Raw genomic sequence first — 19,208 nt, 5'->3', positions numbered from 1 at the left:
CAAATGGCCCCATTTTGGGGTTCTCTCTCATGCCTGTTTAGTGTAGATGCTTCTATGAGCTATACAGTAGTCCTCTTTATTGGAAATTCCACTTTCTTGTCCTCACAATACTGGGCTCTTTGTGGGCAGGGGCTGTGGCTCTCCTGTTGTGTCCAGTACAGGATCTAGAGCCAGGGACTGGGGCAAACCTTCCTGGGTTGCATTCATCTGTTCATGTTGAGGCTACACACGCTGAAGCTGGACTTTGGGGCCAGCAGCCATCTCAGGCTCAGTCTGGATTTGTGTTGGGAACCCCCTTTGCTCCAAAGTGTCCCTTTAAAGACAGTAAAGAGGTTTTCTGAGGGCCTAGAAGTCCTAAGCCCATTGGCTAGACCTTCTGGGAGAACTGGGGGCCAATTTGCATAAAAATGAAGGCTGGCTTCATTGAAATTCTCCTCATCTTGAATGCAGCGGAAAAACCAGGAAGAAAAGGAAAGTTTTAGTCCTGAGCAATTTACTGCCTAGGAACATTCTGAGCTTCTGAAAACAGAGAGGAAATGGGGCCCTCCGGGTCACTTCAGGCACCGCCCACCTCAGCCCCATGCCCGCCCCCCGCTGCCCCCTCAAGGCCAGCCTCTCACTGTGGGAGACCGCACTGTCTTCGGTGAATGCACACAGCAGATGCCACGCGGTTCTGAAGCAGGATACTGCTGTCTGTCCAGGGACTCCAACATGCCTGACAGCAGAGATGATCAGCAGCAGGGGGCCAGCTTGGGGACCTCCCAAGACAACTCGCAAACCAGGTGGGTTCAGTGCTCCAAGGTCAGCACGTGGGGCTTGGGGCTCCATATCACGATGTGATGCTGGAGGACCTGAAGCAAGCTGCCCCTCTTTCTGAGTCTCGGTTTCTTCGCCAGATCTCTGTGAAGGAAAAAGAGCAGGGCAGGGACATTTATCCTTCGGAGTGTGATTCAGTGTGTCTGTTCCTCTGTTGGCCGTTAGAGATTCAACTGAGGTACAAGTCACATTGGTATTAAGAAAGACTTTTTTTTCAGTCAGCAAGCACGTTCCTTTGTCTCCCCATGGTTGGAGGTGACCTGGTATATGGTAGGAGCGGGCAGGCAATGACCGAAAAGTTCGAGGGAGCACCCATGGTTTCCATTCCAGCCTGCTATGACCTTGGAAAGTCTCTGGCCCTCTCTGTCCGTACCTGAACAGAGATTGAGGTTATCTCTGATATGGAGGAACTGCATTTGTGTCCCATAAGAGAGCAAGAACAGAAGAGTGGAAGATAGGGCTCAGAGAGAGCAGTGTGCTAAACAGCTGGGCTGTCTACAGGGTAGGTCAAGGACAAGGAATCTGCAAGGTTTGAAAACGCTCAAGAACATGACCACTGTCCTTGTAAGGACTATGTGGGAAGAGGTGTGACAGATGAGAAGACATGTTAATGTGCCCCATTAGGTCCCCTGGACAAACTCATCAGGAGAGTGGGCTGCTGTTTACCTAGAAACAGTATCCCTTCCCCCTGTATGGATGGCAAGTGTAGGGGAGCAACTGTGGCCCTGAACAATTCTATGCTCTTGGCATAGGAAGGCCTGGGCCCTGGAGGTTCTGGGTCTATTCTGGGTAGCATCACTCATGATGTCATGAGGTCAGTGAGCAGGGGCCATCCCGACATCCCAGGTGATATTTCCAGATGTCTGGAAAGTTCAGCTCTCAAAAATGAAGAATAGCGTCTGCTGGTTTTCAAAGTCCCTTGTTCCACTTAGTGAGGGCTGGTGAGTTTGTCCAGAGAACCTAATAGGGCACGCATGTTAAGTCTTCCCATTTGTCCCATCTCTTTCTGCATAGGGTCAGTAGCTCCAGTGTTTGCTGAAGTCCATGTATCGGGTCTATGTTGACAGGGACTTAGCCAATAGGGAGGAATTTTGAACATCTGAGCTCACAGGCTCTAGGTCTGCCTCACTGATAACACAGATAGAGGTGGTCAAACCTGGGAGCCATCTTCAGCTTGGGCAGCAAAGGACTCTGTCGTGGGAAGGAGCACAGGTTCAGGAGGTCCCTGCAGGACAGACAGGGACTGGAAGCCAGGGTTAGAGTGTCAGCTCTATCGCCTGCTTTCTGAGCAACATTGAGTAAATTGTTGACGCTCTCCGATTTTCAATGTGTCTCTCTGTGCAATTGAAGATGACCTTGACTTCTTCCTTGACCTTGATCATATATGAAGATGGTTTCAGAGATCCAGGGGCACACACACCACAGACACAGTAACCCCAGAACAAATCCCAGGGCATCTTGGCAGCAGACTGCAAAGCAGACTTGAGCTCTAGTCGGGCTCCGCTCCTGACTTATTCTGTGACTCAAGGCAAGACATACTCTCTCTGAGCCTCACTTTCCCCATCTATCCAACAGGGGAAGTGAATATACCCTGGCAACCTTGCAGTGTAACTGCAAGAAGAGACCATTGATCTCTTATTGGAGTCACTGAAGTTGCCACATCTGGAGCCAGGCACAGCTGCTTCTGGGTAGGGTTGGAAGTGCCTGAAACCTCCTATTAGCTGAGAGATCCTAGCTTCTTCTTCCCTCCCTCAGCTGCAGAGGGGTTGGCTGGAGGTGGAGGAACAGGCGGCATTGGGCAGCTGAGGGGTGCCTAGAACTGGTATGCTGCTTCTTGAGGCTCATCCATGGCTGTAGGCCATGCCATTCATTCACCAGAAACTTTACTGAGCATGCCCTGGGTGATTAGATCTTGGTCATGTCAAGTCCCAGGCTTGGGAGAAAAATTCCAATGGAAGAAAGTCCTCAGAGGAACCCAAGAAGAAGACAATTTTGAAAGGTTATGGATCCCAGGGAAGTAACCAGTACAGGGGAATGCAGGAGTGGCCATCAGACCAGCAGGCTGAGGCCAGGCTCATTCAGAGCCTGGTCTAGAGAATCTGAGGTGCCCTACTTGTGATAGACAGGGCCAGGACAGCCAGCCAGAGAGGTAGAGGAAGCCAATAGGGGCATCTCTTCATCCTTGGAAGGTTCCCAAGCCACTCATAGTAGGAAGTAAGGAACAGATATGGTGGTGGCCACAAGGGGACTGGACATGAGGTAGCTGGGAGAGGTGAGGCAGAAGATTGGTCTGTAGAATTGCTGCCTCCAAACTGCCCCCAACCTCACACACGAGAAATACCTGCTATACTCTTAGCTCTGCCTGAAAAAAAAAGCCAGTGTTGGGAGGGCCCCCCCCCCAGAGGCCATCATGGAAGATAGTCCAGGAGGCTGCAGCAAGCTAGGCAAGAAAGGCTCTTCTCTCAGACAAAGCTCGCCAAGGATAACAGGGAGATATCATTCCATCTCAGGGACGTGCTAACCTTAGAGGAACCATCAGCATGGAATGTTATCACACGGTACAAGTGTCCTCGGCACTGGGAACACTCAGGGCCTTCCAGTTCCTCTTCACGCCACTGTCTATTTGCCTAGTGCAGAAGTGTGGCCTGCCTTTCTTTTCTTCGTGCTTTGCCATCTCTATTGTTTTCCTGTTTTATAACATACTCATATACTCAAAATCATTTGTTGTTGATTACTTAGGAATTGCACTAAACACGAGAGTATATCAGAGACTACAAAGCAAGCCTCTGCCTTAAGGAGTTTACATGCATGCCAAGAAGAAAGACATTAATAAACAATTATGCAATTAGTCATTAAACTTACAGTTTAATGATACCAAAAAGTAATTTTAAAATGTGAAGAAAAAAATGCTGATATGAATGTGTGTAGTGTGTGGTGTGAGTGTAAGTGTGAGTGTGTGTGTGTGTGTGTGTGTGTGGTAGGTATTAGTTTGGCTTTCATGAGTACATGGGTTCTGTACCCAGTACCAAAGGGCCTGGGAGACTGATGAGAGTGTTCATCCAGAAAAGTTGCTTGCCACCAAGCTTAACAATTTAAGTTCAATCCCAGAACATAAATGGTAGAAGTAGAGAACCAGCCACTGCAGGTTGTCCTCTGACCTCTACATGCAAATAAATTTTTTGATGTAGTAAAGAAAATAAAGGAAAAAATACTCAGGACCAGGGCATTATACACCTTAAATGGTAAAGATGTCAACTGCTATGCTGTGTTTATTTTACCACAATAAAAAATGGTTTTTAATGTTGGCAATCAAAAAAATAGAAGTAATGTAATAGAGATCCAATTTAGTCTTGGAGATTAAAGAAGACTTGAAAATCTGAGACCTGAAAAATAAACAGAATCTCACTAGGCAAAGTGTGCTATGAAAGAGGGGAAGGACCTTGGTGTTCGAGGTCAGTGGAATGAGGCAGAGCTGGAACTCTAACAGCCATAGGAAGTCAAGGCATTGGTATCAAGAGATTCCAAAGGACAGTATCTGTCAGGGAAGTCAGAGACCCTGAGGCAAACTAGGCCTGGTCCCAGACACGTGAAAGTAATTTGAATGTCTTCAGACTAATCCAGGCCAACTCTGGGTCCTTGTAGGTTCTCTGCTTGTGGGTGCTTGTGGGTGCTGGGATCAAAGCTAATCACTGTGCCCTTAGGCAAGCCCTTCTGAACAACAGATACCCTCCCAGGTCTGATGGGTTCTTACCCATTCTGTTATAACACCCACAGAGAATCAATCTATTCTAACCCAAATACCTCCAGGGAAGGCGAATTTGCTAACTAATGTGTTATCTCTGTAAGGACAGTGGTGGTAGAAGAAAGTTCTGTTTCACACTGAGTCCTTTAAGACACCGCTGTGGTGCAGAAAAAATGGAAGGGTCAGACAATGAGAAGGGGGTGGGGCAGGATTGTGCGATGCTCTTTTAGGCACCAGGTGACTGTCACACTTAGGAACTCAAAGCAGCTGGGATTACCTGCATAAAACAGGACCCATCAACATTCAGTCATAGGTGAGGGAGGGGCTCATGGGGCTCGATCCCTCCTCCAGGTGTGATTGACAGCTGTGGGATCAGAAGTCATTGTCTTTAGTGGTACAGCCACTGCATGCTGCAATGGATGCTACAGTGGGTCTCTCTCTCTCTCTCTCTCTCTCAATCATGCAATCATGATAATGTGGAGCTGGAGAGATGGCTCAGTGTAAGAGCACATACTGCTCTTGCAGAGGTCCCAAGTTCAGTTCCCCTCACCCAGTATAACTCCACCTTCAGGGGGATCTTACACTTCTGGCCACCACAACACACACATAATTAATAATAATAAAAATCTTTTCAAATGATAGTAGAAGGGCACCTGTTGACAAGAGAGACTTGTGGCAAGGAATGGGGATAAGCTAGGGAAGGTGGTGGGTGTGACCAGAATGTATAAGAGTGTGTGTGTGTATACACAATGTAAATACATATAAGATTGTGATTGCCCGGGGATCCATTAATTTAAAAATTAATTAATAATTTAATTAATTAATTAAAAGAAAAATAGTCTCCTGGATTGCCGACTATGGCTCCTGACAGAAGTATGTGTAGACAACACTTAGGAGCAGGGTGCTGGGAAACTATAAAGGTTATCACAGGAGAGCCATCTGGACTTGCTCCCTAAACTACTTCTCACAGAATGTCCATCTGAAGTGCTGAGTGGGTGGGTGGGGTTTTATTAATGGAGGTAAATGTTTCATACGGTGAAACAAACTGACTTCAAGGTGCACAGCGTGTGATTGGCAACCCAAGTGGAATATAGAACATACCCATCATTCCAGAAAAGTCCTTCATGCCTATCCACTTCTCTGCCTGTTTTTGAACATCATGTGTATAAGCCAACCTGCTCAGAATGTACCCTTCTGTGCCTGGCTTTTGTTGCACCTTACGCTTGAGATGTCGTTTGTGTCATCAAGTGTTTCAACAGTACATTCTTTATTCTTTGCGTGTGCCATGAGAATTTCTTCTTTATTCTGTCACGGCTCATTTGAGTTTCCTGGTTTATTTGGTGTTTGTCACATGGCCACTGCCACCACCCTGAACTGCTGCCACCTTCTTCAGAACGAGTGTGATTGTACTCGGGGTCTGCTTGGTAATACAAGGTCATCTTCCTGTCCTGGGGTCCTTAATCACACCCAGAAAACTCCATCCTCCCAAAAATGTCATATTTAAAAGTTGCTTGTGATTAGGATGTGGGTAATCCGAGAGACATTTTGATTACTATCCTGGTCTTGGCTGGAGGCCTCAGTTCTTTGCCAATGGTTTACTTTGTGAGTTACTCAAGTGTCCTCACTGCACGGTGGCTGGTCACCAGGACTACTAGAGAATCATCCACATGTCTGGAGGCCATGCTGGGAAGTGACCCTCTGGAACTCCTCAGGATACATGTTTTTCTATGGGCCTTCTCTGCATGATGTCACCATCATGCCTTCCAGCTAGGTAGACCTCTGACACAGTGGGTCAGGGATCCCAAGTCACATGTGTGGAGAGAGTCAGATAGAAACTATTTCTTTTTCAGACCCAGCCTTGGAAGCTAGGCATTTCCCTGATGTGCTTGTTGGAAACTAGGCATTGGTCTTTTCCTTATTAAGGGGTGCTGGTGGGATTAATTAGACTTCACCTACTGATGGAATCAGTGTTCAGAATTTACAAGATGGCCAGGCATGGTGGCACATGCTTGTAATGCCAGCCCTCAGGAGGCATGAGGGTTGGAAGCTCAAGCTAGGATGGGCTAGTGAGGGAGATCCTATCTCAAAAGAGAAGTCTCCAACATGCTTTCAATCTATGGTAGCAGTTTTTGTGACAAGTCCTCCTATCTTTGATTTGTAGGAAAACAGCCATTCTTTTACTATCCTTTTAAAATCCAAATGTTCGCTCTAGCCACACTGACATCCCTGGTCTCTATGGTTTCCTGTGGCCAGTGGCCAGTCACTTCTGCCCTTGTTCCTTTTGTGTAATGTGTCCTTTCTCTCTGTCCTCCATTTCCTTTAAAATACTGTCCTCGTGGCTTTTTGTTTGTTTGTGTTTGTTTTTGTTTTTGTTTCAAGGGGTTTGACCGTGACGGGTTCGAGTGGGATTTTTCTTTCCCTTTTGTTAAAGCCCAGCTGAGGCTCAGTGACATGAAAATTCTAGATTTTCCTGTGTAATTTGTAGGTTAATTTTTTAAACCAAACTTAAAAAATATAGACATGGTTTCTTCAAATATGTCTCTATGCCCCATTCTCCCTTTCTTCTCAGGAATTTGTGTGTGTGTGTGTATAATGTATATTGGAGCATTAAATATGTATGTATTATAAATGTATGTTAAAGTATTTAATAGGTCACTATAAATCCCTTTATTTTGAAAAATATTATGACTTCACTGAAATACAGTCACATATGTGAAATTTACTCCGTTAAAGTGTATAGTTTGTTTGGTGGTATATTCACAAGGATGTGTAACCATAATTATCACGGATTTTGGAATACTGTTTTCACCCGGACCCATAAGCTCTTTGATGCCTTTAATCTGAGGAAGCCACTAATGTGTCTCTGCCGAGACGTTCTACTGAGACGAGCTGATACCTGACCTATTTCCATTTTCCCTCTCACTTAGTGTTAATGCTTTCACAATTTACTGGTGATATAACATTTATTATCATCTCCTTCCCTTTGTGTGGGTGGGACGGTCTTGAGACAGGCTCTCTCTATGCCACCCAGGCTGACCTTGAACTCAAAGCAGTTCTCTTGCCACAGCCTCCCAAGTGCCAGGACTAAAGGTGCAGCAGTTTTTCATTCCTTCTATGGCTAAATAATATTCCTTTTTATGTTACAGCTTGTTTACCCCCTTCCATCCACCGATGGACACTTGGGTGTTATAATTTATCAGACTACTATGAATATTCATGTCTCAGTTTGGGTGTCAATATCTATTTTTGGTTCTCCTGGATATACTTTTATGAGGGAGTTGCTAAGTCAGATGAAATTCAATACATAACCTTTAAATTTCTTATTTCCCCTTTTGAGACAGGGTGTCACTATGGACTCTTAGCTAGCCTAGACATTTCTGTATAGACCAGGCTGTCCTCAAAATCAGAGACCTGCCTGCCTCCCAAGTTTTGGGGTTAAAGAATTCATCCCATACTCAGCTCAACACATGCTCTTGAGAAGCAGGAAGAGAGAAGCTGGCGTCTGAGCAGTTGCAGCCGCAAGGGCTCCAGGACTTTCACATCTTTGCCAACACACCTCCCCTTTTGTTACAGCAAGCCTGGCAGGTGTAAGCTGTTATTTCGTGTGGCTTTGAATTGTGTGTCCCAATGGCTGATGTTAAGTAACCTTTAAAGATTTTGTCAATGTTTATACTTCTTCAGAGAGAAGTCTTTTCAATTCTCCTTTGTTTATTGTTGATTCTGTTTATTATTGAGTGGCAAAGGTTAGTTTTTGTTGGTATTGGTTTGGTTTGGTTTGGTTTGGCTTCTGTCTGTAGCCCTGGCTGTCCTGGAATTCACTATGTAGACCAGGCTGGCTTTGAACTCACACTGATCTGCCTGTCTCTGCCTCCTAAGTGTTGGGATTAAAGGCATGTGCCACCATCAGCCTTGGCAAGGGTTCTTTACATATTCTAAAGACAAGTCTCTTGACCACATATCTGATTTGGAGAATATTTTCTCTTATTTTCCTGGGTTAACTTTTTCGGGTTCTTGATAGTGTCCTTTGAAGCTCAGATAGTTTTAATTTTGATTACGTCTAACTTATCTGCTTTTCTTTTGTTGCTTATATTTTTGGTGGCAAGTATAAGAAGTCATTGCTTAATTCACGGCTATAAAATTTACTTCTTTCAAAGTTTTTATAGCTTTAGCTTTTTCATTAAATAATTGAGTTCACACTGAATAATTAGATCACATAATTTATATTAGTTTGGCCCATCTTGAATGTGTGTGTGTGTGTGTGTGCGCGCGTGCGTGCGTGCGTGCATGTGTGTGTGTGTGTGTGTGTGTGTGTGGTTGGTTGGCTGGAGAAGAGCTTTGGCTTCTTTCTTTCTCAGATGCCTCAGCCTTACTGGAAAGATTCTTATTTCTCTGTTAGGTTGTCTTCTCATCTTAGTGAAAACCAGTTCATTGTAAACTGACAATAATCTTAAATTAATTTCTGAGTTTTGCTCAACTGCACTTGCCCCTGTGAATACTCTGTGATACCTTGTGTGCCATAGTTTTGATTACAGAGGGTATTCAAAATGTTCTGGAATCAGGAGATATAAATCCTTCAACTTTGTTCTATTCTGGGTCTTGAATTTTCTTTTTTAAAAACATCATCATTATTACTATCATTATTACTAATTATTTTATGTGTGTGGATATCTTGACTGCGAGTATGTATGCAAGTGTATGTCTGGTGCCCATGGAGGTCAGAAGACAGCATTGGATTTCTTGGAACTGGAGTTACCATTGTGAGATCCCATGTGAGTGCTGGGAGTTGAACTCTGGTCCTTTGGAAGAGCTGCCAGTTCTCTTAATTGCTGAATCATCTCTCTTGTTCCTGGCTCGTTTCAGTTTTTGCAAGGATACATCCCAGGATTTTTATAGAGATTATATTGACTTTTGGCCAATATTAAATCAATCAATATCTCTGTCTCTCTGTCTTGGTCTGTCTCTCTCTTTGTCTCTGTCTACTCTTATTAATTTTGGAGCCAGGGTCTCACAATGTATCCCAGGTTGGCTCTCCATCCTGCCAAAGCCCAAGTGCTGGACTATAGGTCTATGCCATAATGAAGGCTGCACTAATGCTTTCTCACTCCTAAGGCATCTATTTAGTTCTTCAGCTTCTCTCAGTAATGTTTTGTCCTACTGAATTTAAAATTTCTTTCCTCTCTATTTCTTGGATATTTCTATACTTTCTATTATTTGTCTTCAAGTTCACTAACACTTGTTTTCAATTTGGATCTGAGACCATCTGGTGAACCCTTCATTTCAGAGATTGTACTTGTCTTACATTTTGTTGTTTGGTGGAGACTTCCTCCCTGGGGGATGGGGAGAAGGCTCAGTCAGTGAGAAGCTTTGCTGTGCTCAGAGAGAACCTACCATGAGCTCTCCCAGTGCCCATAAAAGTCTGGGTGGGCATGGCAGTCCTCTTGACATCCTAGCATTCAGGAGGTAGAAAGAGGGAATCCTGGGACAAGCTACCTAGCTAGACTCACCCAATTGATAAGCCATGAGTTCAAGTGAGAGACCCTGGCTCAGTGACTAAGATAGAGTGTGATGGGAGAAGACACCCAGTGTCAATCTCTGACCTCCACAGGCACCCACACAGGCATCCACCAAAACACACTCAAGTATACCCAGACACATACACACACACACACACACAGAGACACAGACACAGACACACACACACACACACACACACAGACACAGACACACACACACACACACACACAGAGACACAGACACACACACACACACACACACAGAGGGGGGAGGGAGGATGGTACCTATCCCCCCCTTTAATTCTCTAGTTTTAATAAGTACTATAAAGTCCTGGTGGTATATTCACTACCATGTCTGGAAGAGTGGAAAAAAACTTTAAATTCAGTAGGACAAAACATTACTGAGAGAAGTTGAAGAACTAAATAGATGCCTTAGGAGTGAGAAAGCGTTGGTGCAGCCTTCATTATGGCCAGAGCTTGGGCTCTGGCAGAATGGAGAGGCCAACCTAGGATACATTGTGAGACCCTGGCTCTAAAACAAACAGCCTTTGTTTCTATTTCTGCTACTGCCTTTCCCCCTTGATTGTGTATATTTTCTGATATATAGTTATTCTTGTGTGGATGGCTGAAAGGACTATGTGACTGTTAGTTTGAAGGATTTACAAACACACTAGACTAGTGTCTTAGCCACCATGTATGCTTTTCCCAGTCAGTTGTTTCTAGGAAATTCCACATTGCTGAGACATACAGAGGGAGTGGAGTTGGGGTCTTCACGGAGCTGGGTGCAGGGTCAGGGATGACCCAGCATGCACAAGTGAATAGCTCAACTTTATTCAAGTCCCAACACCAGAAAACAAAATAAAAATAAAACCCAAAAAACCCACCATGAACTCTGGAGTCTGCTCACCTGGGTGCCAAGTGTCCCTGTCACTAGCTATGTGGCCTTCCACAATTTATCACAATACACTTCCATTACCTCATAAAATGGGGGTTACGGTCAGTTAAGACAGCTAAATGAACCAGTCCTATAATGTAACAGGAACATTATCTGGTATATACCAGTACCTTGGAAATGCTAGAGTTGGAGTCCCCTCTGCGGCCCAAAGGCACTCTAACCACCCCTTGCCCGCCAAGGTCTGAGAAGTACAGGCTGTGGTTGTGGGTCACTTCTTTTCTCTTCTTTGACTGGTGTGTACCCCAGGGCAGGGGTGAACCCTGAGACCCAGCATCAGCACACAGCTGGTACACTGACGGAAGGCTTCCCTCGGCAGAGAGGTTTATCTAGACCTGGAGGAACAGGCAGCACATTCCTCCCCTCGTCCCCCTGGGAGACAAGCAGAGAATCATCTTTCATCAGAGCTGGGATGCTAGCCCACCCATGTACTTCTCTCTAGATGAGGCGACCGAGGCCCCGAGAAGAAAAGGAGCACAGTCAGAGTCACGCATTCAGCACTTCAAATAAAAATGGCCATCAGTGGAGAGTGGGTGATGCTCATGTCATCTTTGGGCTAGAATTATGTCAATGTTGAGCCTCCCCTGAGGTCATCAGGCCCACAAATTGTATCTATCATGGATGCCACATGCAGCTAAGCCTGAAACCCTACGTGTGATGTCTTGAGCCTATCTGATAGAGCCAACAACTCCTGCAAGTTGTTCTTTGATTTCCACAGGTGTGGACACATGCCCATATATGGGCATGCAGAGAGGGGGGAGGGGAAGGAAGAAAAAGAAGAAAGAAAGGAAGGAAGGAAGAAAGAAAGAAAAGAAAGAAAGGAAGGGAGAAAGAAGAAAAAAGACAAGATGGCTCAGTGGGTAAGAGCACTGTCTGCTCTTCCAAAGATCCCGAGTCCAAATCCCAGCAACCATCTGTACAGCTACAGTACTCACATACATAAGAAGATAGATAAAGCTGGGCGTGGTGGCGCACGCCTTTAATCCCAGCACTCGGGAGGCAGAGGCAGGCAGATTTCTGAGTTCGAGGCCAGCCTGGTCTACAAAGTGAGCTCCAGGACAGCCAGGGCTATACAGGGAAACCCTGTCTCAAAAAACCACCCCCCCCCCCAAAAAAAAAAACCCGAACAAACAAAAAAAGAAGATAGATAAATCTTTTTTTAAAAAAAGAGGCAGCTTCATTAGGATTTTAGAACTGGAGTTATGGCCTTTCTTATTATTCATAGCATCTGTCACAACACTGGATATCTGATATGAAGTCAGGAATCATTGCAGATCATGAGAGTGCCCATTCTCGACTGGCCCTTTTGTCCCTGCCCTGTCCCACTCCAATCACCAGAGTGGCCCAACATGTCCAGGGTATCTGAGCTCTAGAGCCCACCTTCCTGAGTCTGTATTGAGTGTGCTTCTTCATCTACAAAACTCGGACAGCAGTAAAATTTCATCGGGCCGTTGTGAAGATGGATATATCAGATGTAAACATGGAAAGATTTGCACAATACCCAATGAGTGCTTGGTACAGGAAAGTGACCGGCATATACTGATCTTCTCCCCTCATACTTCCCCTGCCCTCTCAGGCTTGCCATCCTGGCAACAGGCAAACTTGCAGCTTTAATCTCTTAGTTTAGCCCAGGCCCTAAATTGTCAGTCATAGCCAGGAGAACTGGGAGGCCCTTTATCTGTGACATCTCAGAAAATGGAGTACCAGAGGAGAATCAGTCACATGGTTCTGAGGTCACATGGTCAAGGCAAAGTCTGGGCCAGAATCCAAAGATTAATGTTCAGAGAACTCCGCCCTGGGTATGATTAATTTGCTATCTGACTCCTTTGGGAGTTTGTAGTAGAACTTGATGATTGGTATATTTATTTCCTAACACAGACAATGGGATTTAGCTTAACAATGTTGAACACTTGGTCTACATACTGCCATCTGGGTTATAAGTGAACTGGCTAGATGGCTGCCCCACCCTTGGAGATGGGAGCCAAGTCTCAGGGAGGATGAATGTTAGAGGGTGAGGCCTCTCAGTAAACAACATAATCCTGCTAGGATCCAGTCAATCAAGGGCCCCAGGATCCCCAATACGTTCCTTCTGGTGGCTCTGGGCATATGTTAGATCATGTATGCCTTACCGTAACCCTTTCCCAGAGACAAATACTATCTTCACTTTGGCCCAGGGCCCTATCCATGAGGTGATAACTGGATGGTCCACAGCCTGGTCTGTTACCCATGCTAGCTTCACCTGCCCTACCCCTTGTGCCTCACATGAAGTAATAATAATCATAGCTTCAACCCTACTCAAAATTCTTCCTGTGCCCTCTCCAGGGCTGTCTCCACAGTATCTCCCTCCCCATAGCCTTGGACACATACATGCTCAGCAGCCATTAATTATCTCTACACCACATCCAGTTTGCTCACCTCTGTCCAAATAAGTCCATATGCCATCTGGATCATAGAAGGCATTAACTCAATACTCAGGGTGGGAAGGAGGACCCCCTAGAAGCTGTCAATTACTAGGTCAGGGAGAGGGGTTATTTCTAATTCTGAGAGTAAGGACTGAGTTAAAATTTGGTCTCCTGGCAATTCCTAGTGCCTAAATGCTAACTGCCTTGGACTAGCCACCCAGTTCTAGGAAGAGCTGTAACAAGAGAGGACCCTCTCAGGGTGCTTCTTGGTGCAGGTAGGACTTGGAGAAGAAGGAATCTGTTGGAGGAGGCTACATACTCCCCAAGCTCCCCGAACCTCATCCATCTGGAAACCCTATCCAGCCATCCAATGGGCTGAAGGCTGAGGCTACCTTTGCCTTCAAGTACAGACATTGTCACTAGTAACCTACAGCGAGACACAGTGTTGATCTCAACCATTATGCCATTTCTAAGCCAGCACTGGGACATCAGAGGTGGTGGGAGATGGGGACATGACACGGGACACAGACTCCATTGGTAGCTCTCCAGGTGGGAGGAAAGTCTGAAGGCTTTTAGTGCGATGAGGTCGTCAACAGGGCCTGGACACCTAAGGTCCCACAGATTCCAGAAATAGCAAGAGAGTTGCATGATTTTGAAAATGGGGTGCTGGTAGTTTTCTGCCACCCAAGTTGGCAGAGGACCTTCCCACAATCTCCTACCTCCATTACTGTCCCCTTCCCCTTCTTTTGTGGGTAAAATTAGGGTTTAAAGTCTCCCTGTGCTGGCTAGGGCACCTACAGGCTCTCATCTCAGCCCAGGAGTATTTGGGGTTTGGAGTTTAGCTCCCAGGGGATAACTGAAACTGAAGATATGGTTGAATTTCTCAAGGGGGACAAGGAACAGAACCATTTAAGGAGCAACTGAAAGGGGAGGTGGGCAAGGGCTCTCCTGGCAGCAGGACCCTGGTTTTAAAAGGCACTAAAGGAGTCACTGCAGCTGCAAGTGTTAGGGGCAGTGAGGGGCATTAGGAAGCTGAGGGTGAGATCCCTGGATGAGGGCTCTCAGAGGTAGTGTGGGTAGGATGGATGAATCTGTGATGCAAGTGCCAGATAAACCTGTGTCCTGGCTCTGTCATCAGAGCCAGCTTAAACATGCTAGCTCCTCCTCTTGCCAGCTGTGTCAACAACAGAGCAAGTCTGGAGCTCTCTGGGCCTCCACTCACTCATCTGGAAAATGGGGCTATTAATAACACTGACATTACAAGGTTGAGGCGGAGGATACAGGAAACCAGCCCAGCCCATGTGACAAGGTATGTGTACTTAGGAACCGTGAAAATGGAACACTTCTCCAAAAGAAAAAAAAAATTTGAATGAACAAGTCAGTCTTCTGGGCCAGCCCAAGAGGCCCCAGGACAGCCTCTCAGGTATATGTCCCAGTAGTAGAAGTAATTTCTCCAAAGCTCTGACAGGGATCCAACAAGCTGTCTCTAGTACTGCACTAACAGGTCCCTGTCTTGCTTTTCGCCCCACTTATGTAAGAGACACATAGGTGGGCAGCTGGGTCCTATGCCATGTAGGTCAGAGGTATCTGGAGCCACACCTTGCCAGGAGCCCCAAGGCAGGCTGGGGCGGGTCCCCATTCACGCCCAACCCTTGTGGCTCATCACCCAGAACCTGGGCCACAGCGACAGCCAGTTCTCAGATTCACCATGCCTTAGCTGCAGGAGCAGGGGGTACGCAGCCCTGAGCCTGCTAACGAGGAAGAGAAAGGTGAGCGGGGAGTTTGGGTAGAGCCTGCTAGGCAAGTCCTTTACTGTGAGTCTTCTGGGGTTGGGGGGTGGGGTCTGTGGGATGGAAGTGAGGGCTGGAGAGAGTTCTCAGAAGCCTCATTAAGGCAGTCCATATAGACCAAGGTGAAGCTGGGATATGAGGTCCCATGTACAAGGAAGGGAATAGTATTGCAAAGTGTGGCCTCAGCCTTCTTTGGGGGGCCCCAGCATTTGGCACCACTAGGTTGTGGAGAAACCATTCCTCTCTTTGGGATTTTTAAGATGCAGGGTGGCACTGAGGTAACACCTTCATTAATAGCATCCTCAGGATTTCCAGAAGCTTCCATTCCCTTTGCCTCTGAGCAGAGAAAGAGGAACACTTCAAGTACCAGAGGGGTACTTGAACCTGACCTTGAAGAACAGTGGTCAGAAGTCTTTGCAAAGCAGGAGTCCTGGTTGATTTGCTCTTGCAGGTGCAACTGGCTCTAGGGAATATTGAGCCCAGAGCCTCAAGGCAGCCACCTCCAGTGAGTTTGTGTTGTTCCCAGATTGAAGGAGCATGTAGGTTTAGGAGGCAGTAAATTACAGGTGACCAGCCCCAGAAGCAGCGAGCGAGGCATGCCTCAAAGGAGGGCAACTACCCATTGCCCTGCTAGGCCTGGCAGTGACTCATCATGTGTCTCTGTTGCAGGGCGGTCTGGTCGAGTTGGGCCTCTCTGGGGCTGCGGTGGCTTTCCCCAGGGGACGCTGTGACACGCCCTCTGAGCTTCTCCCTCTCTCCCTGTGGAGCTCGAGGGGTACAGCCACCCCACAGGGACCATGCCAGAAGTGCTTCTTCTCAGGTCTGCCAGCTCCATCCTGAGGACCGTGTAAGGAACCAGGGTCCCACCATCCTCCTGCCTCCATCCCCATCGCCATCTCCTGTGGGGGAGTACTTAGCACAGCACCTGAGTCCCAGACCTGGATTTAAGTCTTTTCCTCCTACTCACTCACTCTCTCCACCTTACTGTCCAGGCTTCTCACTTCTCAAGAGATCCATGACAATCCTCCAAGAATATGATGACAGATGACTCTGTACTGGGCACTTTTCCTGCCTCATCCTCTCACGGTAGCACAGGGCATGGATTATAAAACAGCTCAGAGACACAGGGTGATTTGACCATAGCATACACTTGAAAAGTTAGTTGAACCCTAGCAGATGCACAGACGCCATGCTAGGCTGTTTCAAGAAAACATTTATTGAGCACCCGTTGCATCACTGCTGAGGGCTAACTGGGAAGAATAAGAATATGTAAGAAATGGATCTTCACTTGCGAGGGATTCATACAGAAAGCAAGGGTTCTCCTTTACCTATGTATCACATACAGTGAGGATGTGGTGATCCAACCAACATTTACTGGGCTACCACAGTGATGACTCATGGCCAGAGAACAGACGTGAGTTGGGAATGACCCTACTTTCCAGGAGCTTCCTGTGTTTGAGCTTCAACAACCAATCTAGAAGGTGTTGGGGGAGAGAGAGGAGCGCTTCCTGGAGGAAGAGTTAAGAAGGTTAGAGAGGTTCTGCGTCCAGATGGCTCCCACTAGTCTCCTGCGAGGCAAGCCTGGGTGCCTACCTGAGGTGGAATGACGGTTAAGAGGAAGGCGGTAAGCAGGCCCTGCCACACCCCTCTGCTCTATATGCACCATAGCAAGTTGCTCAAACATACCTGGCAAGGCGGCAAAGAACCCCAAGTCTTGATTTTTTTTTTTCTGGTGAAACGCACAACACTGTGCTTGTATGAGAAGAATGCTGGGTAGGTGAAAGCAGCCAGTTTCCTGCCATCTTGGAATTCTTCCTCCTTGGAATTCAAAACACAGACAGAAGTGAGTCAGCTCAGGTGCTTCTCCCACTGGCCACTGTCATTTTATTACTTGAGGAGACTTCCTCCTCCTGGAAACCAGCACTGATTCCAGAGGAATCTAACCTTCCAGAGTGTCATGTGTAAATGGCCGGCTCCTATCCTCATTACTGTCTGTAGTGTCATCTCACCTGCTGGGCTCACCGCAGGTCACCTGTCCTGGAAAGAGCAGACAGTCAAATGGAAAGCCTCCATTTTTTTCCACTTATTACTGGGGATTGAACATGAGACCTCCCTCACACATGCTAGGTGCGTGCTCTGGCATCCCAGGTCTCTAAAATGTTTTTTTTTGGAGGATAGGGTTTTGATAAAACTATGAGCCATTCCATTTGGGGATCTCTCTTCTGGTTTAACCTATAGTTCGAGCACACTTGGCTCTCTTGTTTTCTATTCTGTTATAAAAATGATACCTTGTTAGACATCAGCATACATAGACAAACAACAAAATCCTAGCTTCCTCCAGCAATGACAAAGAAGCCAAGCTGTGTGAGGCTGGGGATTCATGGAGAAGGCACTTGCTATAATGCAGCTAAATCCACTTCTGCCACTAGCAAGAAACCTGAGTGAGCAGGAAGGACAATAAATATATTCTAACTCAGGTGATTGTCCCTTGAAGGGCTTTGGCAAGATCTTTGCAAAGGGAGATCAGCAATTTAGCTGGAAATTTGTCTGGAAAATTCCCTTTTTGACTTTTTCTCTTAACCCAGGTACCCCAAATTCTTTAAGCCCAGGACATGAGGGTTGAATATGACCCTCATGGGTCCATTCAACCATATGGGCCAGCTGCAAGGGTAAGTGAGGTGTCCCCTTCCACCAAGTCCTGGAGGAAGAACGGGGTCCACCTAAAGGGAGGGAGAATAGACCTACGGATTTGTTGAAGAGTTCTTCTGCACTGGGTGCCAGACCTCAGGAAAGGCCTGTTCTGGGAAGACTGGGCGTCCCCTCACTCTGTAATCAGGATAAGTAGCTTAGCCCTCGGGCTTCCCCCAGGTGGCTGTCTTTTCATTTCCTCTGTTTACCTTTGTGAAAGCCAGAACCAGTTTGCCTAAATTTAATTAGGAGGGGAACTGCACCTGTACCTTTAATGGCGGCAACTTAAAAACAGACCTGTTGAGAAGAGGTTGTTAAGATGCTGAGAGATTATAATTCTGTGGTGGCTCTGTGCTTTGGAAGATGGATCATCTTTGTGCACAGGGTTTGGCCAGGTCCCATCTTTGGAGGATACAGCTCTCCATGGGAGCTCATGGGCTTGTTTGACAACATTACAGTCTTTGTCCTCAAGTGGGGCAGCTTCTACCCAGCAGTCTCAGAGAACCACTGTGTCGTGACTGATTCTCCCAAGTCAATAAACCCAGAAGGCTCAGAAATCTCAGCTTTCTCGTCCTTTCTATCCTCCCTGGAGCAGGTGTGCCCGAGAAGGTGCCAATTCAGTCCTCCACTTCTGCACCAGGGCATCATAGCAACAGGAGGGATGCTCCAGCCCCATGGTCCAGGCCTTACTCACAGTGTGCACATAGGAAGGACCAACTTCGTCCTCTCCTTCTTTCCCTTCCCGCCCCTCTAACTTCATAACCCCCTTTTGCTTTAAAACATATCTCAGGTTCGTAAGCAGACTGCTGCCAGGTGGGCCTGGGTGTGTTCGAAAACTTAGTTTGAACCTGAAGTACCAGCAAGGAATAAGGCCGAGTGTACGAAGCAGGTAACTGGCCTGGCTTCCTGGGAAGTGGGTAGGGATGGGGCTAACCCCACCCTGACAAACAAATGGGACTTCTTGGAGCCAGGATCATACCCTGGGGGCATCTATGACCAGCTCTACAGGTTACCCACTACACACTTCCAGTAGGCTCTGTTTACATAGCTATGACGATGACGTGTTCCTGGTGTTGTACAGTCTTGCAGCGCTGTGTAGTTCTGAGGGTGTGTATTGAAATCCCTCTGCCTATCTACCCAGGCAGGTGGGCGTAGCCAGGTAAACTCTGGGGAGGGCTCACACTGAGGGACTGAGGGATGGGGAGACTGAGATGATGACAGAAATCCAGGAGCTGGTCCTTACTCCGTGCTACCCAGCCTAGGAGGCCAGAAGGAGCTAGGACAGGCAGAGCCCCAGGCCTCCCT

The 19,208-nt window shown here is 46.8% G+C and overlaps 1 protein-coding gene and 1 long non-coding RNA gene across 4 annotated transcripts in view; one reads left to right on the top strand and one right to left on the bottom strand.

Annotated features, from left to right (window-relative positions):
* The first annotated feature begins 445 nt into the window (after positions 1 to 445).
* Acsbg1 (acyl-CoA synthetase bubblegum family member 1) overlaps positions 446 to 19,208 on the top strand; it is a 57,000-nt gene continuing 38,237 nt past the window's right edge. The window contains exons 1-3 of one of the 3 annotated variants that reach the window (XM_006511588.3): positions 14,990 to 15,194; positions 15,885 to 16,062; positions 18,694 to 18,792. In XM_006511588.3, the coding sequence (XP_006511651.1) occupies positions 16,013 to 16,062; positions 18,694 to 18,792 (149 nt within the window). In that variant the 5' untranslated portion in view covers positions 14,990 to 15,194; positions 15,885 to 16,012. Of the gene's footprint in view, positions 783 to 14,989; positions 15,195 to 15,884; positions 16,063 to 18,693; positions 18,793 to 19,208 lie in introns of those variants that run through there. The other 2 variants (XM_030244753.1, NM_053178.2) reach the window with 2 other exon arrangements.
* Positions 16,422 to 17,222, bottom strand: Gm51677. Its single transcript, XR_003948167.1, has 3 exons — positions 17,160 to 17,222; positions 16,902 to 17,033; positions 16,422 to 16,723 (listed from the first exon to the last, which is right to left on the bottom strand). It is a non-coding gene; the product is annotated as a predicted gene, 51677 (long non-coding RNA).

This window comes from Mus musculus, chromosome 9 (assembly GCF_000001635.26).
Source record: "Mus musculus strain C57BL/6J chromosome 9, GRCm38.p6 C57BL/6J".
In the NCBI taxonomy this organism is placed as follows: domain Eukaryota; kingdom Metazoa; phylum Chordata; class Mammalia; order Rodentia; family Muridae; genus Mus; species Mus musculus.
Note: the sequence above shows the minus strand (reverse complement) of the source record. Positions and strands in the feature narration are given on the sequence as shown.